The sequence below is a fragment of the Epinephelus moara genome, chromosome 24 (genome assembly GCF_006386435.1).
Source record: "Epinephelus moara isolate mb chromosome 24, YSFRI_EMoa_1.0, whole genome shotgun sequence".
Classification (NCBI taxonomy): domain Eukaryota; kingdom Metazoa; phylum Chordata; class Actinopteri; order Perciformes; family Serranidae; genus Epinephelus; species Epinephelus moara.
The window spans coordinates 49,649,419-49,674,272 of NC_065529.1; the positions used below are offsets into that span (position 1 = coordinate 49,649,419).

The 24,854-nt window shown below is 42.0% G+C and overlaps 2 protein-coding genes across 4 annotated transcripts in view; both read left to right on the forward strand.

Annotated features, from left to right (window-relative positions):
* The window catches only part of LOC126385760 (nuclear factor 7, brain-like), a 410,666-nt gene that overhangs the window by 187,090 nt on the left and 198,722 nt on the right, over positions 1-24,854 (forward strand). The window lies entirely within an intron of this gene.
* LOC126385777 (ubiquinol-cytochrome-c reductase complex assembly factor 1) overlaps positions 1-24,854 on the forward strand; it is a 30,580-nt gene that overhangs the window by 1,783 nt on the left and 3,943 nt on the right. The window contains exons 2-8 of the mRNA XM_050037723.1: positions 998-1,105; positions 5,217-5,324; positions 13,264-13,336; positions 14,547-14,604; positions 14,761-14,869; positions 22,363-22,440; positions 22,601-22,714. Of these exons, the coding sequence (XP_049893680.1) occupies positions 998-1,105; positions 5,217-5,324; positions 13,264-13,336; positions 14,547-14,604; positions 14,761-14,869; positions 22,363-22,440; positions 22,601-22,714 (648 nt within the window). The remainder of the gene's footprint in view (positions 1-997; positions 1,106-5,216; positions 5,325-13,263; positions 13,337-14,546; positions 14,605-14,760; positions 14,870-22,362; positions 22,441-22,600; positions 22,715-24,854) is intronic.

Here is a 24,854-nt window from a genome sequence, read left to right on the forward strand (position 1 = left end):
GGCAACCCTGCGGCTTGTCCTCCTCACATTTCTTCCGTCCTCCTGCGTGCTGACGTGGGACGTATCTCGCCTCTCATTGGCTGATGCTCTTTGTCAGTCGTGTCACACTTCTCCAGTTTTCTAGCATGCCAGATATCCAGTCCCAGTCACAGACGAGGGGGCGACTTGCTCGTAGGCTTGTTCACACATGAGAACTCGTCGTGGCAGACTATCTGCCGACTCACCTCCGACCCAAGGTGGCTCTCAAGATCCTCTGCGACGTCAAAATCGCGGTGAAAATCATGTAATGTGAACTAGGCTTTAAAGGACAAAAGAACAAATTCCAGTAATCAAACTAGCTACACATTGGAGTAGCAAACTTTTGAGGAACGCACGTTTTTGGACTTCTCTCTCTGTACATTGCATATTCTTTTTATTCTTGATACTGTGAACCTGTGCCCATCCTCTAGAATATATTGCTGTGTTGATATACATTCCTGCCGAGTGCTGCTTCTTTTTTTTTTTCTTTTTTTTTTGTTTTTGATTTATGGAATTATTTTTATTAGATTAGAGACCAACAAAGCAATCCACCAGAGCTGTTGATCATGGACTCGTGGAGCTCTCATGTCGTTTCCCTGAATTTGGCAGTACATCCAAAATTTCTTTTTTAAAAATGAGAGCAAATTGGGTCACAGTGTGGTGGTTGTTCAGAATATGTCTGCTCTCATTCATCTTACATAACATACAGCTGGTATTGTAGAATTATATCAAATCGTAGCAACACACAAATGTTTGGATCCCTGATATTCCCCTCTAACATCTCCACATTGTGTCACTACTTGTGTTTATTAAACTTCAGAACTCAGTTTGCTTCTGTATGAAACTGATCATTTCTCATTTGTGCCAGAGCATCATCGGGATCTACTAATATATGTTTGATCTTTTATTAAAAAGCTTCTCATGTGATACTGTATATCTAATTGTCTCTCCTGTTTGTTCTGTCTCTGTCTCCGTCCAGGTGTTAGATCAAGAAGCCTGTTTTGCCAGAGCTTTAGTAGCTTGCCAACTGGCCAGAGTCTCCTCTCCCTGTTTAACACCATGTCGGACACTGCACATCACCACACAGGTAACGAGACACACACACACACACACACACACACACATACAGAGAAACAGACTATGGATAACACATTTACTTTCTCCACATGTAAATATTCCTCGACAAATATTCAAGTATACATGAAGCCCAAACTGTCTCTGTCAACAACTTAGCTTACAATGTTTTCAGACTTATTTCTTCAGCCATTAGTCATTTCTTGGCTCCCCTCCCTGTAGATGGGACATGAAATGGAAACTTGAGTGTGACTTTAAAGGGCTGACTTTCAGGTTTAAAGATTTTCACATTCATATTGTGTGAAATAGCAGCTCTTGTCATACATCTCCATTTCCCATAAACATTCAAGCCGTCCTGGTGTGGTGCAAACCGGTATGGCAAGGTAAAAAAAATAAGTTGTTTATGCTGACAATAGGCTGCACAAATAATCAAATATTGATCCGATCACACTTTAGGCTTCTCACACTTAAAATGAACATGATCAACAGCGATATGGCTGTTAAAAATATGTGCACCACCTACAGGGAACTCTGCTGCATATCGAATTAAGCACTCCCTGCCAGCCAGCCTCCATTTTGGCAGAGCTGCGTGCTGTGCATTCACCCTGCTGCAGCCGCTTGTGAAAAACTTCTGAATGTTGCGAATGTAGACAGGCAAACAAAAAATCAGCTGTCATCATCCATCATCATCTGTTGTTTGGAAGTATCTTGGATTTAGGAGAAAACAAATTATACGCAAAGTGTATAACACTTGTATCTGCCCAGCAGAGCATCACACACAGTCTGCAGTATGATAAATGCAAGAAGGCAAGAAGAATATTGTCGCTAATGTTACTTCACTGAACCTCCATCCACGTCCAGCGTCAGCTCAGATATCCATAACAGTGATGCTTCATTGCATCATGGTACCATGACTGCTGTTTCAATAAATAAATAAATGAATACAGCAGCAAATACGTATCCATATGAGATGCACTGAATTCATACCCTGGAAATCCAGAGTTCTCGCGAGAGCACAATTTGAATTTGCTCAGCGAGTCACTCTGGCAATCAGTAATGATGCTCATTACCCATGCCGTTGGAGCCGAGCTGCACCAATCACATTGGTGTAACTGATATAGGCGGGCCAGAGGCGAGCTAAACAGATGACGACAGCGCTGCGACGACGAAGTCCTGAATCAGTCAGTAAACATTGCAAGATGGCTACGGATGAACACCAGTTTGAAACGGTTTTGGCCGCTACAGTGAATGAGTTAGACTTGGCTTTTTCTCTAAAAGAGGAACAGAAGACGGCGCTCGAATCTTTCCTTTGCAAGAAGGACGTTTCGCTGTTTTGCCGACTGGAAACGGCAAGAGTCTAATCTACCAGTTAGCTCCGCTGATAGCGCTCTGGATACATCACCCCGTGTATTGTTCTGACTGGTCGTAGTGTTATCCAATTGCGTGCAGTGATATTTTCAAATGCATGCTTGGTGCCGCCCCTCGAGTTGGGCCATTTTCATTACTCATGACCAGACCCTAAATCTTTCTAGATTTGGGTCTAGATTTCCAGGCTGCTGAATTCAGATGAAGAAGAACTTTATTTTAATTCTTATTTTGATACAAAGATTTGTACATTAGTAGAAATGTAGCACAACATGGAGGTGAAAGACGTCCTCTGCTTATTTAAATGTGAAAGTGCAGTAAAAATATTTGTCCCTAAAAACAATGAATAATCGTGATAAATAATCATGATCTCAATATGGATCAAAATAATAGCGATTATCATTTTGGCCATAATCGTGCAGCCCTAGGTAACGATAAGTTTGAGATGGTTTGCAGAAGGCACAGGAAGAGCCTGTCATCTGCAGCTCTTCATCTAACGTTGGTTGTCTCTGGTTTAAAGCAGACTCACTGATAAAATAGCCCGTTACATGCTCATACCTTGTTGTGTTGACCATTTTTATTGAAGAATAGCAGGACTAGTTAAGTTCTCCTGACTAAGCGACCTTGCCTTTTCCTGCAGTGGATTCACAATAAAGGCCTCCTGCTGTGTTGCCAGTGGAAAACTGTGGGGCTGCACCCTGATAGTTGATGATTAGAACAATCAGTCGGAGACCCCTCAGCTGACTAAGGTTTTTCTAAGTCGAGCAGTTGCCGATCAGTTTCTCAGATAATGTTACCTCTGCTTAGAAGTGTTGAATTTACAGCTCACAGCAACTCATTTGATTCAGTCTTTGGCCCCACTGAGTTAAACCACGCTGTGGTGATGTGCAATTTCTTTGTCACTTTTAACATGCTGAGCCACACCCAAGATGGACCATCTCCAGTGTAGGGCCAAAAGCAGTTAGCGGTGACGTCCCGCCAATCGCAGCCAATCCCTGACGACCCCCCGTCCCCCGAAACAAGCGTGTGTTACGAAACTGAACTCACATCGGACCGTGCAGGAGACCTGAGAGAACAACGTTTTTAAAAGTCTGTGTTTTTAGCTCTGTGTCTTTGTAGCTTCTAACTGAATCTCTGTGGTTCGAAGTTTAGTTTCTCTCCTGTGTCCTGTCTGTACTTTAGATATCTGCTTTATTTTACTGTTTCATGTTCACTATCAGCCGTATGGAGTTGTGTTAAGTCACTGCTGATGAAAACCCAACATCTCGTTATGTTGGTGCTTCACAATAAAAGCTTTTATATAACAAAATAACGAGACTTTTATTGTGAAGAATCAATAGGAAATCAAATGTGTTTATCACTAAATTAGCAGAACTTTGTCAGTGGCTTTTCTTCAATAAAAACAAGTCTATCAGCACTGCAGGGAGGAAGAGTAAAATCAGAAACAGCCACAGTGAGATGTTGATGAAGAGCTGCAGACAACAGGCTCTTACTGCACCTCTGCAAACAGCTCACCTCCAACAGGTAAACGTCTTTAACCTGCCCTGCTGTGTGATGGAAAAACACTCACAGTGGGAACTTTTCCCGCTGCTTTTAAACGTCATCACTCAACACAAGCCGTCATCAGTTAAAGACACACCTTCATGCAGGTAGCCCTGTTGTAATGGAAATGCAGATCCCTGCAGTGCTGGGCTGACGCTCAGAGTCAAACTTAAGCTGACCCAGCACATGGGTGAGGAAAAACAGTACTAGTGTTGTTAAAAGATATTGTTGCACATTTCTGATACATCGTTAGTGTAGTTAGCATGCATTAGCTCAGAGTGACCGTCCCGCCAAACCCAGCTCAAACTATCTAACTCTGTACTAAAAAGAGGAACAAGTAGTCGCATATTCGTATTTAACAGCCAAACCCGATTCTATTAATATAATTCTGAGTTGTGTTCAGCCCCAGAAATCTGTTCATGTGAAGCAGCAACAGCAGAGAGCTTTGTATTTGCATTAGAGGCCAATAAAATATGTTGATCGTAAAATAACGCTGTTCTCTGGCCACAGAGATTCACTTACAAGTTACAAAAGCACTGTAGTCACGCATACGTCGAGCAGCTCAGCACATGATTTATCAGTTTAGAACAAGACACAGCTTTGGTTTGTCTCAGGTTCGCTCCATTCTGCCCTGCTACCAGACAGGACCACAACAGATTATCTGTTTCTGATATTTATGTTGATGAACTGGGGTCATGGTGGCAGTAATAAAACTGTCAGGGCATGAAGACAACATGCAGCTCAGAATAGGTCAGTATCATAATTTACTCAACAGCTGCACTTGCCCAGTAAAGGCCATGTTCCCCAGGTGTGTGTCGTCATACGGCAGGTTGTGTGCTTGCGTGTCAGTGAAGCTGTATGGGCTGTTGATATAATGAGGGTCACACAGTATACACACAGGGAATTTCAAATCTGTTTCAGGAGTAGTTTCTAAGCTGTGTCATCTGTGTCAAGGCTGTTTTCACTCCCTCCTCATCTTTCTTCAACTTTTCCTCTTTTTTTCCCACTCTGCTCCTCAAAACACCTTTATCTCATCCTCCTGTCTTTATCCCTCATCTGTCCTTCACTCCTTCACTCCTCCTTTCCTCTGTCTTCCTTTCTCTCTTACATTTCTTGTCTGTTGTTACCTCTAACACTGCTTCTTAACTTCCTGTCAACCCTCTTCTCACCCCATTTCACATCCTCCTCTCACTGCTTTTCCATTTCTGGTCCGTCAGCTCTGCAATGTGAAGCAGACGCCCCAGCACTCAGAGGAAGAAGTCGGGGCATTCACGAAGCTCATTGAGGCCATGGGCTTCACTGGACCTCTGAAATACAACAAATGGGTGAGTAATGGCGGGAGTGGGAAAGAGCGTTCTAATTGAAATTGCATAACAGGTGGGAACATGAGAGTGATGGATAGATTAAAGACAGCAAGAGAAGAGAGTGTGCTAGGTCCTTGATAAAGTCTAGAAACAAAGGTGGACATCAGGTCAGACAATAGATGTGCTGCTGTACTCACTACAGTGGATGTCTTGCACACTGCAGGTGTGGAAAGTAAAACTGGAGCGTGGGGAGTCACAGCCTTATTTCCACTGCATGATACGGCTGGACTTGACTCATGTGGATCTGTTCTTTTAGGGGGTTTTATCAACAAAAGTTGTGGATAGGAACTTGTACTTTTTGTGGTACCACCGAGCAGCATCCTCTGGAGCTGAAAAATAAAGCCAAACTGCAGTTCCTCCCATGTCCACTTGAGGCTGGCTCCAAAAGTGAGTCAATCCCTGTAGACCCCCATGTTAATATGTCCAACTTTACAGCAGAAATAAACATGTTTACAGCCTGGTATAAAAGCAGTTTTGGTCTCCAGAGCTAATATCAACATTCATGACAACCATACAGGGAGTTATTTTTATATAACTCACCCGTTAACATTTTATTAAGGCTTAAGGTTACACATAATTAAGGGTTGGCCAGTCTGCTGATAGTGTCCTCAGCTTCTCAAGCGCAGTATACTCTTTGTGATTTTGGGCTGTCCCAGATGGAAGATGACCAGCATGAAAGAAACATAGCAATATTGTTGGCCATAGCTCTCAAACAGTGGTCCTACATCGCACAGTGAGAGAGGTTCAAAGATGGCCGTTGTCACAGTCTTGTGATCAAACTTAGCCTGGGATGAAATTCTGACAGTGTGAGAAATTACTGTGTGACTGCTGTTACCACCTCCGTCTAACAACCTACCAATAGAAATGCAACATGAAATGACGCACTGGTGCTAAAGCCAAACAAACAGATGGATAGCAGCTCGCCATGGAGGCAAAACACGGTAAAAGAAATGTGTGTGATTCCAGTAAAGAGGAAAACCTTGTTGAGTTGTGGCAGCAGAAGCCTTGCCTGTACGATGTGTCCTCCAGCTCTGATAGTGCCCACAAAACCTCAGGTTATTTAATAATGTGAGACTCTATGTTGAGCGTCACAGTTGGAGGAGTAATAACGAATGCAGCGTTCTCGCACGCTTACATGCAAAGCGGCTAAACTGGCTGAACCGTGATGATTAAATAGTCTTGCAGATTAGTCAGTGGACTACACGCAGCCATCAGCAACCTGTGCCGACGGCGTCATGGTGCTAAATCCAACTTGTGTTGTATTACGCAATATGACAACTACTGCCAGCCAAGAGTCCTGCCCACATCGACGGGGCTATCTGCAGTGGAAAACAAAATACCGAAAAGCACCCGGTACCAAAAGTGTGTAGGGTCGAGTCAAGCCGAACCATACAGTGGAAACAGAAGTAATTTAGAAGCTGTTGTATTATAATAATGACTGACAGCCTTTTTATCGATCACCTTAATTTCGATGAGCCGGTAAATCAACGTCAGATTCTTCTCTCTCATCTTCTGTGAGCTTCTCCAATCATCTTGACATTCAAGTCAATTCAGAAAAATCTGAATACGTTGGTATAGAGGAGCTGGGCAGGGCTGTGAAAAGTTATTTACTGGCAGCTGTCTGCAGATATTAGGCTGAATCTAGATGCAAACAGCAGGAGCAGAGGAGTTAGTGTTAGACTTTACTGCTCTATCTGTGCTCTTACTTATTGAAGCAGTCCACAGCTGTGCAGAATAACATGTATATTATTTAAAATGCTTAACAATGACAGCCTTGCATTTGTAGGATTATCTGCACATCGGATTTTCAATGTCACAGCCAGGACCTCAAGCCGTAGTCACATTTTAAACAGAAGAATCTATTTTATACTTCCATAGCTGTGAATCTAATTCCTTCAGACCACAGTCAGCTCAGAGACTGTTCTGTGCCGAGCGCAGTGAAAAATGTTTAACTACAAAAACAGCTGCACCTTTATCCTTATTTAACCTGTTGGTTGAGTGAAAACATGTCAGCAACACCCTGGAGGAAACATTGAGGTCGGGAGGCATTGATACACGACGCAGGGGAGGGGCAGATAAAGAGATTTAACTCTGATGTAATAATCACAGCCTTGTACCTGTCATTTACAGGGAAATAACCCCTGTAATTAGCAGATATGCTAATCAAGTGTTTGCAAATGTACAGAGCACTGCTGTTGCCCAGGTCTGTCTGTGTTTAAAGGACAGTCATATAACTCTAGTGTGTGTGTCAGAAGGACAGAAGAGCTCCGACCTCCCAGCAGAGAGCTTAAATTATGGGCTGTCAGCTGGGAATATTCTTCACAGCATGTGAACACATACGCACAGACTTGAACGCACCCCAGTAACTCTTCACTGCTTTTAAATATATACAGTCGGGCTGTCACTGTTTCAGAAAGTCAGGTTCAAACGCATTGGATCAACAGATACTCTGCCCCCTGTTGCACTAGTTTACTGTCATAGAACAACTCTCTTTGTATAGAAAGCAAGCAAGTGACAGACGTATAAAAAACAATGTGTTTCAGTTTTTCAGAGAACACAGTCGATACTTTTCCTGTCCCATCCCACCTAATCCCAGGGCACCTCAAACTGAAATTAGATTAATAAATTCATTAAACAAATAAATACAAATAACAGATATAAAAACTAAGTAATTAACAAAAAGAATAAGAAAGTTTTATTCTTATCTTTCACAGTAAAAGCTTGAGACATATCTGATCACTTTTTATCAGAGAGAACCTTTTCACAAGCTGAGGCTGTGGTGATGAGTCGTTCAATATATTTAAATAATTTTTCCTCAGGTTTTGCTCTGGCCTCTTCTGTGAGTTTGTATTTAACGCAGTACCTTCTCATGACTATGAAATCAGGGTTCCTACGCAAGTATGGAAAGTATGGAAATAAATTTGATCAATTTCCAGGTATTAAAAAGTATGGAAAATTAAAAATAAAGTATGGAAAAATATTTATGTTTCCAGACTATTACCACTGTTCTAAAATACTGTTTTCTAAAATAGAAAATTAGGTACTTCCAAAAATAATTTAATCAATCCGGATCGTGTTTTATGCTGGGCCAAGCACAGTTTGTGTGAGAGCAAACGTCTCAGAAAACTTAATGCCCCTTTTACCTGATTGACAAGTGGTATGTCCAGTCCGCTGCCCCATGACCCTCCTCCAGCCCCCCAGGTATCAAGTTTCACTCCAACACTGCAATGTTGCCAACTTAGCGACTTTGTCGCTATATTTAGCGACTTTTCAGACCCCTCTAGCGACTCTTTTTCAAAAAAGCGACTAGCGACAAATCTAGCGACTTTTTCTGATGTGATTGGAGACCTTTGGAGACTCTGTTGTGAGAGCACGCATCGTTCTTATTCTTCTCAATGAGCAGTGGATGCTGCCGTGGGCCCGTTACCCGTCCCAAAGCACTCACAGGCAGCCCAGTCCTCCCTCCCAGCTGCAGTCAGAGCAGGAGATGTTCACCCCTCCGCGTCCAGACTGCAAGTGAATCGCACATGCGCGGAGCCGCCGCTGGCCGATCCCGACCTGGCGGGATGTAAATGTAAAATTTTCTTTGTCTAATATAAATCACTGAAAGAAGGTTCATTTGTAGTTCTAAACATATTCAGGGTGTTTTTTACTCAGTTTTTGTCTCTCCCACGACGTTATTCCTCTCTCCTACAGCAGCCATTACAATTACATGCATATGGATGATTATGCAAATTAGGCGATGATGTCATTTAGCGACTNACTGGTTGGCCAAGGATTCCCAATTCACACACAGAGCTAGATGCAAGCTTTGTGTGAAATCGTTTGACATTCCCAACATGGGGGAGAAGGCGATTCTGAGCCTCATGAAAGGAAAAAACACAGACGTCTCGTTACTGCATCACTTGCACCCAGAGTCCCAACTTTTTTGCCTCAGCCCAGACCAGCGACTCCATTAAGTGAACACGCCCACACTCTGAATGATGATACGCTGATATATTTACTCAGATATCGCATATTCCCTGAAAATAAAACAACGCAGAGAAGTCTGGAAATTAGGGTATGGAAAAGTATGGAATTTTGAAATTCCAAATGTGTAGGAACCCTGTGAAATGTACTGAAACAAATGTAGATGTGACATAAAGGCAAGTCATTATTTGGCCGGTAGAAAAACATGTTTGGCCAGTGGGACTTTTTTTTTCATCTGCTGGCCTCCTTGGCCGGTCAAGAACAAAGTAGATTTTGGACATTGCTTATTTACTTGCCTTTTATGGTGATTGTGAGCCGCAGCAGTAGCTTTCAAACACTGTTATTATGGAAGAACATTCACCTTGTGTTGCCTCATTTTTAAACAGTTAACCGACTACTGATTGTTAACACATCCAATAACCAAGGAAGTTGCTTGAAATGTGCAGGCCTGTTGGCAAGATGGTGATTAAATCATAAAAGTGCTGTTAACATTGTCCTGTTTTTGGTTACATCCGTTGCATCACACCCGTGCAGTGAGTGTGTTTACCAAGAATGCACACATCAGTAACGCATAAAGATTTACAGCCACGGTAGGGCTGGTTCTGTGGGAGGCTTTGGCCAAAGAGTGAAAGAGATGGCGTATGTGCAGAGGAATGTGTGTTGTTGTTGTGCCATCTAGCAAAGTGTCGGGCTTCATGCCGGCTTGGCAAGGTTTGGCATGAGCACTTACACACCTCTGATCTCATGTCCTGTTTCTGCTCAGAGGCTTGTGTTGCCTTCTGTATTCTTGTTTTCTTCATACAGTTGTTGTAGTGAAGTGTGTGAGTTTGTGGCAGCTCACTAACACACCACAGCTATCAGAATTATGGATGTTATCAAAGCCTGGGAAGTATCTGTAGAAAATATATACATATGCTGTAGGCTCGGGCAGTATCAAGGTATACCAGGGTATTTAAAAATCCAGACACTGTGATTTTCAATACTGTCAAAAATACAGATGCTCATCTTTCTATTAACTTCATATTGGAGAGGCTGTACTGAGGACTTTTTGTAGACTTGCACCGATTACAATTTTTTGGGGCGGTACCAATTTCCGATTTGCAGTTTTTCGATGGCCGATTCTGATTTCTTTTTTTTTTTTTTTCAAACCACTTTACATCACACAAGATATTGCAATATTTTCTATCTTTGCTTTATTAGAACATTTTAACCAAGACACAACCAGCTTTTCAATAATCATCTCAATCAAACACAAACAGTGACACAGGTTCAGAAACATTTTCCTTTTTGCTCAAATATAACTTCAGGTACAGTATTAAAATAAATAAGTAAAAAAGGCATACATAAATAAAAACATGGATAAATAAAATAATAATTCTTGGTGTGTAGCATTTGTGGGTAATTTCTTGAATAGACACAAAAGTAAAAATATCTCCTGTGGAAAATTCACACAGGTCTTCAGGACACGCCCCGCCAGTAAGCACGCGGACACGCGTATCTTCGGCATGCGGAGACACGCCTCGTCAGTTTCAAGCGGCACAGTGCAGCAGTGAGAGCTCTGCAGTTCAGTTTAACACGGACAATTAACAACTTTCTCCTTCTCTCTTTTGATGTGTGTGCGTGAATGATTAAGTTGAGAAGCCGCCCATGTTTCACTTCCTCACATCACCCAAGTCGTGAGTTGCGAGTAGTGCACATCACGCACCTCCAGAGGTCAGTGTGGTGCAACAGGCAAGTGGTGGAGATTAACGCAACAGGACCAACTGTAAAGCAGAGAGACCACAGGGGAAACAGCACATTTTCAAATCTAACTCAGTGAATTAAGAGTTTATTTTGACCAAACAAGAGTTTTAACAATGGACTAACTAACTAAAGTAGGGATGCACAATATTGGATTTTTTTCCTGGTATCTGTTATCGTCAAGTCTCTTTTGTAGTGGAATTGACATCATATTATACATGCATACTCTTATCATGACGGCCCACCAGCAGGTGGAGACATAAAATACAATACTTTTCAATGTATGTTATATTCATTCATTATGCAAATTAAGAAAAAGCATGTTGGCCAATTCCGATATTGGCCGATACAGATGATGTGCCGATATTATCGTGCAACCCTAAACTAAAGGCAGTTTTGTTGAGTTTTCTTTTGTTTCTTTTTAGTTTGAATTAAGAGTGTTTTACCGCGAGTTCACAAGGCGAAAAGCCCGGTTTAGTTTGGTGAAAAAGAGGAACTTTAATCCAAAAACTGAACAATCGTATTTCTCTGATTAATAAAGAAAATAGAGAAAGATAAAAACAAAATACGTCTTTCGACTTTTTGCAAGTTTCTTTTTTGTATTTATTACACTGGAAAAGTCAAGAGAGTTTGGGTAATGTAGCAAATTTACCAGTTGTGTGGCGCAGGGTAGCACCGCACCCAAATACCGTCATATATCTTATGCCATGTATGAAAAACAAGATACCGCCCAAGCCAAATATACAGTATATATATCAGATGGTTCAAAAGAAGTGACTAAATGTGTGAGCATGTTTTCCATGTCTTTGCCTTTGTAAAGTACTTTGAATCACATGTGAGAGGTGCGATACAAAGCAAGAAAGGAATACCCACAAAATTATAATTTATATGATAATAACTAACCCTGTGTTATGTTGAATTCATGAAGAAAATTCTTGCCATGCCAACTCATACCTCCACAGTGAACAAAGAATCCAAAAACAGAAAAGTTTCCATAAATTAAAACCATAGGTGACCGCATGTAACAACAGAAAAACTATATCAAACATCTGTTTACAAACTCTCACATAACTCCAAAACATGCAATTTTGCTAAAACTTACTGTTCTGTCAAGACCTTCCTCTGGTTTTGGATTCTTTGTTCACCATGGAGGCATGTGAGAAAGGTTTAAGGTCAACACGAAGTGAGTAATTGATATACAAATGGTAATTTTATGTGTTGAGTATTCCTTTAAGGAAGGAGTTCTTCATTTGAACAATGTTGAATTGAATGACAGTATTTTTAGCTCACTAGTTTCCAGTGACATATGGCAAATGTTGGTGTGGATAATAACAACACTGTCCTGCAGTATATAAACACAGTATCATATCTCTTAAATCTCAAGCAACTGTTTCAGTAAAGTGAAATATTTTATTGCAGGTATACCTACTGTATATATCCAATCATTTATTAATTGTGGACACCAACATTTCAGTGTAGAAATAATGTGGCTTAAAGCAGCAGTATTCACTGATCAGCCACAGCATTAAAACCACTGACAGGTGAAGTGATTAACATTGATCTTGTTATAATGCAATGTTCTGCTGGGGAACTTGAAGTCCTGCCATTCATGTGGATGCCCCTACCACCATTACAGACCAAGTACCCCAATCTGATCTAGCATTCATGGGAAGTGGCGGTACCTCGGAGGTACCCTGATCCACGGCAGCGCGTCCTTGGATCAGACTTAGCTCTGACTTGTTAACGCATTGACACAGGACCTCTGGGGTGTCCTGTGGTGTCTGGCACCAGGATGGTGGTGGCAGATCCTTTGAAACCTGTCACTTGTGAGGTGGGGTACTAGCGCTTCCTACAGACGCTCAATAAGAATAAGGTCTTGGGACTTTGTCACATTTCTCGGGTCATTGCGAAGCAGTTTTTGTGGTGTGACACGATGCATTGTCCTGCTGGGGGCACCACTGCCATCACGGTCTGTCGTTGCCATGGGAGAGTGTACTTGGTCTGCAACGGTGTTTGGGTGGTTGGAGCGTGTCTAATGGCATCCAGATTCCTGGCTGAACTTCACACTGTAACGAGATGATCAGTGCTGCTCTCTTCACCTGCCAGTGGTTTTAATGTTCGGCAGATCAGTGCATCTATTGAATATGTTTATGATGTAACAAATGTTTTCCCCCCTTTGTTGTCTCCACAGAAAATCAAGATTGCTGCCTTGCGCATGTACACATGCTGTGTAGAGAGAATCAATTACGACGAGTTCTTTGACAGTAAGTGTAAGACCTGACAATAATTGACTACTAACGCTGCCTGTATTGAGGCCTGTTTACATATACACCTATAATAATATAATACTGCTCAAACCTTCACACTGTGTATCTGTGATCTCCCTCTGTGTTAGTGTTGAATTGTTTGGGCTCATCTGGTTCCAAAAGTGGCTCAGATCAGCCCCAAAGGTTTTCATGTTTCCTAATGTTAAAGACTTGAGGGCATCTTTTCCCACACCACACTTCTCTTCAAGTTTTATAGACATTAAACAGGTCCATAAATTAACCAAGGAAAGCATTTAAAGCAGCCATCTTGAATACTGATTTAAGTTAGGTTGAGCCCCATTCACAAAAGATTTACATCCAGTATGTAACATTTTTGAAGATATGATGAATGTTTGAATCCAAAAGAGAAAATCTTTTTGATAATACTGAATACACATGCTGAGAAAAGGCAGACACACACGCATGCACACACACACGCACGCACGCACGCACACAGAGCTAATACTCGTCCTGATCCAAACACAGAACATTGAGGCGTTGTTGGCGTCGCCCCGGTCCAAACGGAGTTGGTTGGAGTTCAGGGACACTGTCACCACCTGCCTGACACATTTATTTGACACTTTGCTGCCTGGCACACACAGACAAACACACACTTGCTCACTAATATTACTCACACACACTTAGAGCCTGCTGCCACATTATCATACTGCATTTTAAACCTGCTGCTATGGCAAAGGCTTGCTGCTATATGTTCAGTATGCACAGTCCCCTGATGGTTCAGAGATGAGGGGCTGGTTTGGTTAAGGAGCCCAATGCTGGTGCACGGGCTGACAGCGAAACACATTATACACACTCACACTCAGGATATGTTGTATTAGGATTGTTAGAGAGCTGAGAAATTGTAAAGGGTTTTTAGCAGTTTAAATCATCAAGTCCATTTGTTTTGGTGAAAAGAAGACTCCCGCCATTAATTCGGCTCCTGGTGAGAACTTCCCGAATAATGAACGTTAATTCTAACCAGGAGAAGTTTCGGCTGGTTGCAGTCTGCAATCCTCACCACTAGATGCCACTAAATCCCCATAAATCTTACAAACTGGACCTTTAATGGACTCACAGGTGCAGCTCTGAAAACTACTACAAAAGCTGATAATGCCATTATACATGTGTAAGTGTTGTAACGCTGGTTATCTCTGTGTGTTTGTTTCAGAGTGCTCCCTCCCTGACACACTCAACTCTTGGTTTTTGGTAGCACAGCTGCACGTGTGGTGAGTTTTACACACACAAACACACACACATACACATATATAGTATAGCTGTTTGTCCTCCCTGCTGTCCCTTCTCCTGCTCCCATCTGTCTTATTTCTTAACACCAGTCTTCATTCTCTGTCACTGTTTGTTTCCTCCTCTTATTTCATTGTCAGGATGTGTTTGGTGCGGATGCGTCAGGAGGGCAGAGAAGGAAAGTACATGTGCCGTTACATTGTCCACTCCATGTGGGAGGATGTCGAGCAGAGGAGCAAAATCATGGGGGTAAGTTCTGTGTGTGTGTGTGTGTGTGTGTGTGTGTGTGTGTGTGTGTGTGTGTGTGTGTGTGTGTAGCGTCTTACACAGTTTCATGGTAATCATCTGTACATTCAGCAGGATTAAACCCACAAGATCATATAACAGCATTTCCTTCATAAACACATATTGTACATGCATCACATTACACCACACGTACGGCCTGATGCACAGCATGCCTGTCATAACACACGGGGTTAGTGTTTCCTAAACATAGAAGCCTCCACCTGATGCCTGTGTACCAGTAATGTCATGTGACAGTAACTTCACTATATGCAGCCTCATAGAAACACAGTCAATAACTGCTGGTGGAAAGTTTCACCCACAGTGTCTAAAGATACGACGTGATGACAAAAGTTGTTTTGCTTAGCCCATTTTTAAGTCTGGAACAAAACACTGTGTTCCAGCATTTGTTGACTTACTATAGTTCCCTTCAACCTTTCAACGTAAATGAACTGATGACACAACAAACTTTTCATTTTCATTGTCGATTGATTTGATGATATTTCTCTCGATTAATAAGTCGATCGGTTTGTCTGTAAAACATCAGAGAACAGTGAGAAATGATCCGTTAGATTTCAGATGTTTTGTTTTAACCAACAGGTCAAAGACAGATATTCAGTGTACAAAGATACAAAACAGAGAGGCAGAAAATCCAGCAAAGACTTTTTTTTTTTTTTAGTATTTTTGTTTGTTAAATAATAAATTAATAAATACATTTTTGAACTAGAGTTGGGTCAAATTATGGTTTTGCCAGTGCTGTGTACGATGGAAAACTGGTTTGATTCTATGCAAACCGGCTGAACTGGCATTTGTCATCATGATGTCTGGGCAAATTAGTAATAAGCAATTTGATAACCTGATTGACACAGTATCATATTTATTTATAAATGGACCAACGGAGTCACCAGTTTCTGACGATTTACTGCTTAGCTGAGGTCGGCAACATAAAGGAGATCAAATGTCAGTAGATGTTGGGACAGAAGGACCTGTGCATGGCGCATGTTGTGTTTGTTTACCAGAAAAACCTACACCAAGTCTGTTTTTTTTTTGGTGATGAGAGGAGACACAGCATAGTTTTTCTCTCAAGAAAACTACAACTGCGCCAGTATGACTATATTTTGGATTTAAGGCTGAAGGAGAAGGTATCCTAACAGGCCACTAGTGATGCGGTGTGTTGTTTTGAGCTGAACTTTCGTCAGACGCCCTGCTTCTATTTATTCCTGTCGCTCTCTTTGAAAGTGCTGCAATAGCCAAGGAATGGCTGATTCATGAAATTAAAATCAGGACTTACCAATACCTATGTCCTCATTTCACTACTAAAACCTAAATAAGGTGGCAGCTGGTTGGAGGGAGATCACCAGGGGGCTGAAAGTTTCTGCTAAGTGACCATCACTAATAAAAACCTACTTGCCGTTGGTTGTATTGTTCATCACTTCCAGTAAATGTTACAATATAAACGTGCATTTTCTGTTTAAAAAGTACAAACCTAGGAAGATAGCAGTTAGGCTACTTACCTATCTTTTAAGTTCTCACGTCTCCAGTCTGATCTCGAGCGCTCAGCTGACAGTCGTGGTTTGTTTACATAACCTAACAAAAGCACACATTTAAAGGCCCAGACGCACCAAACCGACTTCAGAGAACTAGTGGCAACGAAACTGTTGTGTAGCTTCACGTCGCCTGTTTCTCGGCCAAAAGGTTGCACATGAGCACACCGTGACGACTACAGCTCAGGACCATCCAGCATGTACGTTCTGCGCCTGTGTGAGAGGAAATAACTCTCCATACCTGCGGACTGTGGTAGTCTATATTTGTCATTCAAAAAGGGAAACTGGAAGACCGTGTTGACGCTAATTAGCCAGTGAGCACATTAACAACACAATCCAGTGTTGAAAAAACAGAGCGTATTTACCGTGCACCACTGAACAATAACACAAACCATCAGGAAACATTAGTGCTAAAGAAAATTAATCTGACCTTATGGAACAAGTTTGTTTTAGTCTCACTCCCTCTGGACTTCAGCTCTTTGTTTACTTTCCTCACTTCTGTTTCTCTCCTTGTGTGCTGAGCTGACCTGACAGTCAGAGTGATTTCATTCTCCAATGGGCTCCACCATCACCTGCACCCATTTAATGTGCTGAATCGGCCAAAAAGAAGCCGATGAGGGCCGATAAGGGGTAACGGTGTGGCACACACCGCACTGTCTAGGGCGACAGATGCTCAGAGAAGGCCCAACGCTGATAGACAGTCGACCGTTGGCTTAGTGTGTCAGGGCCTATAGGGATTCAATGTGGTCAGAGTGCTTCGATGTTACACCACGTGATGAGATAGTACCATTAGAACTGGTATATAACCTGTACAGACATGTACCTAAACCCTAGATCAGTTTAGCGTCTCCAGCTCTCACTCTATTCCCTCTTCACCAGTGATGAAGAGGAATGTCCGCACTTCCCTGATCGTCTATGGAACAGGGTCGCACGCCGACAATTTCAGAGCAAAAAAGAGCAGGCTGGAGTGTTTAGCCCACGGTCTCTGTAGTGATCAATGGTATATGAAAATATAATGAGTTTGTGCATTGAGTCGAGCAAGAGTGGCGATTCTCTCGACCAATCAGAGGACTGCAGTGTTGCCACCTCCACTTTAAGTATCGTATTAGTGTGTTAGGTACCTGAACAGAGGGGTGATGAAAAAACAGGACAGAATGGAGCAGCTCTGTCAGTACCATCCTCAACTTGTGACAATGAAAATACAAAAATCACCCAACCGAACTGGACTGAACTGCTTGGTGGAAATGGCACTACAATATTTCACTCAGGAGCAGCTGCTGAGTCAAGTGGGAGACCTAGGGGTCTAATTTGGCTGAATGTCAAACCAGTTTGAACATTTTTACACCAGCCCGATGAACCATGAAAACTAACATGGATAAGATCACAAAGATGGACAACTGTTCTGCTGCAGTCTCACACTTAGTTAAGACATATCTGTAATCTGATTCTGACAAAGACGTCTGTATTAGTATGATTAAATCACACAAAAACATGTGTTTAACATGAGTGATTGACTTATTATTTTCAGCATTGCAGTTCCAAATGCCTGACCGGTTGTCGAGCAGCGTTTTCTGTTAAGTAGTACTGTGCCCCTAAAAAAACCACAAATATAAAACAAATGGCGTCCAAACTGGTGCTCTGCCTGACAACAACTGAATGTCATTCTGTTAAATAAATATTCATTATGTTCGAAACATTTCCGCTTTGGGCTGATGCAACAGTGCATTAAGTTTTATTCGTGCCATTGCATGCTACATAGGATGCTGGTTTTGTTTATTTAAAGTTTTACATCAGCATAATTGTGCCAACAGTTCTCAGGCAGAAAGTGAAGTCAAATCCCCGGAGAGCGAGCCTGGCTGCGGTCACCGTGTCCACAGAGTTGTGCCTCTATTCTTTCTCAGTGGAGCAGGTCCAGGAAGTGTCGCTCATTGACATCACAGACTTAAATCTTGGCTTTGCTCGCATGTTGCTTTCAGAAAGACTTTCTCATGCTCAAATTATACAGGAATGAACTCCCAAAGTTCATGGGGGGAAAACATACTACAGTTAGTTGTGTATTTGTGATTGACTTTTTAAAAATTATTTAAGAGTTGCAACAAAGATAAATGTACCAAGGCCAAACACTTTATTGTCACTAAACAGTGCGCTTTACTATCAGAGATGACGTTTACTGTAAACTAACGTTAAGAACAGGAAGGGTCAAAATACATAAAAGTGCACTTTGAAAAAAATAATTTGTGCTTGAATTTCTATATGAACCATACAGTAGATGCTGTCACTGACACATCTGTGCTCATTTTTATTCACCTTTATGCTTAAAGGAAATGATCACTTTATACAGACAGTACTTACTGACCCTCGTGCCGACAAGAAGTCCAGTGTAGTTTTTTAATCCACAAAACTCGTTCGGGGTATCGGAGGATAACGGCTCGCCTGATTTTTTCATACACTTGAAGTGCACGGAACACACATTTTGAAAATGTAATAAAACTCTTCTAATGCATTTCACAAATGTCAGAACGGCTCGTCTGTCGTAATCCAAGTGCCCTGAAGCCACGGCATGCAAAACTGACTTGAAAAGACATAATTTACTCCTCTTTTATAGCATAATTTCTCACCGTGGTCAGTTAACCTGCAACTTGCGAGACTCGAGAACAAGGACGTCTCTGAACGTTCTCGAGTCTCACACGAGTTGCCATGTAAACACAGCACGCCTGCACGTAGTCAGAGCTCCAGTAGGAAGCAAAGAGCTCCACGCCCGACAACAGGTTCCTCTTCCAGCTAGGAGCAGAGCTTTGCCTCTCTGCTCCACTCATCCCCACTGACGACAGTGTCATCAGAGTCCAAGTCATCTGACGAGGGATGGTTGTCTTTAAGATTTTAACAATACTACTACTCTTAGCGATACTGATTATTGATCCAGCACTTGAATGGTAGAAACCACATTAACCTTAATAAATTACCGTTATAGACTTTAACATATTCGAGGTGGTTGGCGTAACGGGAGATGAAGTACAAGCTAGGCGGTAGAAAAAAGGTGCATTTCCCTGCCTGTATGTGATGCACTTTCGCTAGATGTTTCCAAAGATAACTTGTGCTTCTGCCCTCACATGCTCAGGAGTTGTTGAACTCATGGTAATGAGCAGTGTTGCCATCAACTCTTGTGAAATATAACCAAACTTCAGAGCGTTTGCTCTCTCCACCAGTTTCAGAGAGAGGCTGTAAGGCTCGGACACAGAGACCTCTCCTCTGGAGAGTTTATGTCACCTGAATTTCTCTAATACCAATAGCAGAACCGTTAACGTCAGAGCCTATCAACACTACCGTCTTTGATAATTCGGCCCCGAGGCCCGTTTAATACCAGATGATAGTACTCATCTCTACATGTGACTCCAGTCCAGTGGCGATTATCGATCACAGTTGTCTGTTGAAAAGATGAAACTGTGGCTGTAGTTTGAGGTCAATCAGTGACTTAGGTTGTGAGGTCAGGAGGTCAGGAGTTCTCTCTGCCTGCACACAAAAACATGTTTTCCGAGTCACTTAGATTTACTCTTCAAATAATCCTGGTGGCAGCTATAACCTAGAAACATCAAGTCTACATTATCCATGATGTTAACCAAGCAGGATGGTTGAACCGGAGCCAAAGTTCAGCGGGCTTTTTATACATAAGAGCTCTTTAGTTTAGCTCATTTTGCTTTGTGTGACAGAAAGAGGTCAGAAATGAGAAATTACAGTGTGGTTTGTGAGGTCACTCTTGGTGTGTGCGCATGCATGCATTGGGCGGAGCACGGGGGGGATGTTTGTGTGTGNGTGCGTGTGTGTGTGTTTTCACAGCTGCGCATGTGAACTTTTGTCAGCATGTGTACGTACACTTGCGTATATCCCTATGTGCTGGCACAAGCCTGCACACGTGACTGAGAACTTAAAAATCTTTATCAATTAGAGCCCAACACAAACCTTAACTCAAACTCTAATTTCTATCCGATTTATTCTGATTTAATCTAAACACCTGGCTGCAGCCACAGATACAAGACAGAATAGAAAAAGACGACTGCCTTTATTGTGATTGTACAGTATAAAACAAAATTAGGAACACGACTCTGATCAGTGCAAGACAAAGACACAGGAGACAATGCAGAAGAACTTAAGCCAACAAACATCCACAGCTGACAACACAAGTTCTAAAATTATATGTAAAATAAATTAATAAATACTCTTGACTCAGTGTATGTATTGCACATGATCCAGTAGGTTTGCCCTCTAGAGACAGCCATCATATTGCATGTGAGGGTTATTCAGTGCTTGTTGGAGTTAAGTGTTCTTATGGTCCAGGTAGGGCTGGGCCATGTGGCAAAAATGTAACCAAAATAAAAATGTTCATGTAACTCTATCAATAATTATCACAATAAATGTCAAATTATCATTTCTTTCAAATTAGATTTTTGCTCCTTGAGTGAAAGTTGAAGAAACCAGATGGTTAATTGTGGTTTAAACTATTCTTCACTGTCAGGAGAACAGCAGGGCCCAGCTGTGCAGAAGTAATCTGATCGGATTACGGCTGTGGGACAGGATCAAATCTTGAAAATAGGTTGTTAAAAAGTCTTGGTTTTAATCTGCATCAAACCCTCAGTATGTGTTGTTCAAAACTTGTCAGTAGGATCAGGATACCTTTGATGCAAGAACTCAGGATTATTCTGATTCCAGCAGGAGGCTGGATTCAAGGTACATTTCAGGAATAAAGTGTAATGAAACTTCTAAATTGGTCCAGTACATCTACATTTATTTATATTGTGCACCTGATTTGTTTAACGGTTACTGTGATTAAGTAGATAAAGAAGACATGAGGCTGCCTGTGAAGCATTTCATACAGTAAAGTAAAAACAAAAGGATGTTGTCCTCTTAAGATAATCCCCCGAATTGTCAAAATCAATTACGGAGATGAGAGGTAATTGCGTTGAGATATGTAGTCCATTGGTTATCTGGATTTGGTAATCTTGGAAGAGTGTGTGTCTGGATCAGGGTGATCTGATCCAATGTTGCTTTGGAAAAACCAGCACAGAAATAAAACGGATTACCTGATCCCGGACAGAAAAACACAGGATTCAAATCTGGATCAGATTGATCCAGATACATTTTTTGAACAGCTGGGCCCAGTTGCACAGAAGTAATCTGATGGGATTTTGATTGTCAGAGAGGATCATATTTCTGTCAAATCTTCTCTCTATCTTCAAATCTGCTAACAGCTACTTTTTAAATCTCCCGCTGTTGGTCACACATGTAACACGTCTTCAAAACGTCACAGCTGTGTTGCCCATGATCTCGTCCTGCTGGCTGTCCCGTTTATACAGACTTGTTTCGGTGCTGTTTCTACTTAAGATAGCACCTTAAAGATGAGACAATCCTGTCCCACTATTGCAAGATTGTATCTTTTATTGAAGTGTTGCTGAAGTACCAAGCACAGCCTACACACACTGTTCCTAATCCAGCTCTGCATCAGCAGCAGCACATGTATTTTTACAACACACACGACCAGCAGCAGTGATTGGAGTTGCTCTTAGGTTTCATGTTAATTGTGGTAAAGAGCAAGAAAAACACTGGTCATTTTCTCTGTGTTCATAATTACTGCTGCAACCAGATGAAACCAGCCGAACTCTACGACGACTTCGCCATCCTGCTGTACACCGTGTGATGTTTAACTGCTGCTGCATCTCAGCTCCACCCTCAGGGGATTCAGTTTGATGACATTTCATTGCTCCAATCAGAACGTGAATGTGGCTCAGATAAAGAGAAAAAGTAAAAGATGATGGTGTTTGTCGATCCAGCACTGCAGTGAATGAGATGAATCTCCTGTCACAACTCTTTAATGTGTTTCTGCCGTGCTTCACTTTGATTTCTCTGTCTCTTTATCACTTACAGATTGATGCCATCCATAGAAAGGAAGGAATGAAGGCGATGACGGAGACGTTTTACGCTGCAATATTTGGATATGATGAGGTAAGAAATATTTTGTTTTACACACTCATACAGAGGCATCAAAGAGCTGATTTTTAATTTTGAGCCAATTGTGCTCACTGATAGTAAACATATCACTCATAATGCGGGATCAATAATGTAATGAACATGTGTGTGTGTGTGTGTGTGTGTGTGTCTGCAGGGAATCCTGTCTGATGACTCTGTGCTGGCAGCAGCTCTGTGGAGAAACATGTTTAACTGTGAGTGTGAAGACCCCAAACAGCTCGAGCTCATGGTGGAATACGTACGCAAGCAGGTGTGTTCAGCTTCTACTTACTTATTACTGTATTTGTGTTTAAAAAAAAAAAAAATCACATTGCTTTTATTACATCACATCCCTCCTCTGCATCTCTGGCAGATGAGGTTTGGCTGTGCTGTATTTGCACCTTAAGTGCAAAATCTGTACAAGAGGAGAAGAAAATAGGATATGTCAAGTCTGTGTTTTCCACACAATGATAGTGTGTGTGGCGGAGTGTGTGTGTGACCCCTCTCTAAATTTGGAGGGTTTTGCGGGTCAATGAGCGCAGCGCAGACGAAGCTCACTGTGACTTCTTTTGTCCTGAGCAGTTTGTGACTTGCTGGGTTGATAATCTATCTATTGAGCCGCTCAGAGCTGATCAGATCAGAGAGGAGCAGCTGCTGCGAGTGAATGCAAACTTTCAGACCCAGCACAATGAGTGGTTGTTTGACTTTCAATATGCCTGTCGTTCTGCTGCTGCGTGTCTACCCTGAGTGCGTTCTGGGCTTACACAGCGTGGTGCTATAAAAGCTCCTAATGAACGCTCCAGCTCCTGTCCGTCAACTTTTTGTTTTTGTTTCTTTATTTCCATTTTCCACTATTGCTAATCATCTGACAACCCCTCAGATTTATCTTGTGACCCTTTGGAGGGGCCTGACCCCTAGGTTGGGAAACACTGGACTGAACTAGCTAAATACATATAAAGAAGTTGAAACTAGCTAACACTCAGAACGTTTACACACACAGTGAAGTGGAGCTGCAGTCCCAGCTGGACGAGGACATCTAACTGGCCTACTGTCCTTGTCCCAGTATACAAGCACGGGAGGGGAATCCATATATTGAGCCAAGTATGTGCGACTCCTCTACGATAGGTGGAGATATGCCCCCTTTCAGCTTGTTAGTATTGGACCTTTTTCCTGTTTCAAGTTAGCTACGGTTAGCTAGCAGCTAACTGGTACCATGGTGGACAACTTTACAGCTCTGTACATTTGGTCCGTCCAAAAAGTCACGGCTCTGGATGTAGATTTCTCCATGTTGTTACCGGCTTCTTCTTCTGTTACACATTTAATGCTATTGGACTTCCGGGTCAAAGCCCGGGGCAGAAACTGTGGAGCATGCTCAGAGCGCCTCGGCCAGTTTGGGTTTGATTGACTGTATACATGCGGGAGTTAAGGACTTTGCACACTAGGTCCGTTTTTTTCAGATGCGTATTTTTAATCTGTCATCCAAAAAACAATTATTACGCACAGAAACCTCGCACACTAAGTCTGATGTGTTTGATTGTTCTCTTCGTTACGAAAATTCCCAATACGAGACAAAATTAAAAGACACATTTCCTCCTCTGCCTCTCTCCACTGGAGTTACCTACCTGACTGACATCACTTCCTCCCTGTCTGTCATTTGGCTCCGCAGCTGCATGAAGGGGTGGAGCTGTCCTCCACATCCTCCTCTTCATCATCATCATCCACCTGAATATTACTATCTGCTGCTGTGTCCCGCCGCCACATTATCTTCACAGATTCTTGGTCAAACGTCTCTAACGGACGCCTCTGACAGCCGCGAAAAACACAGGAAATCGATCCTGTTCTGAAAATATATATGACGGGTGAAAATCAGACAAACGTGATTGACACAACGTGAGGTCGTATTTAGTTTTAGATGTGCAACAATTTCGGATGAAAAAAAATGGACTTAGTGTTTAAAGGCTTTAATTCATTGGGTGTGTTAGTCCGACTTTGAGAAATTTGATTTAGTACAATTTCAGTCGGACTAACATGTTTACTTAAAAGTCTGGTTTTAGTCGGACAAAAGCAATAAATCAATTTCTCAGATGTCATGTGAACATACTGACTGATGCATAAGTATTGATATTCTCATAATGTCATAAACATACTCAGAAAGAGAAGGTTTACTTCTGATACTTGAAGCCCATCTAACTGAGAGTGCCTGTGTGCTTTTAATAGGATTTTGAATGCAGAACTTTAACTTGTAGAGACGTGTTTTTATACTTTTGTACTGGTGATTTTACTGAAGGAAAGGATCGTTCTTCCTCCTCCGCTCCTCTTGGGTTGATGAATTAAATCTAATGCTGGTTAATATCAGCCCAAATGTCAGCTGTCTGTATCTGGAGAATTCGCTACAACCCGACACTCTGCGT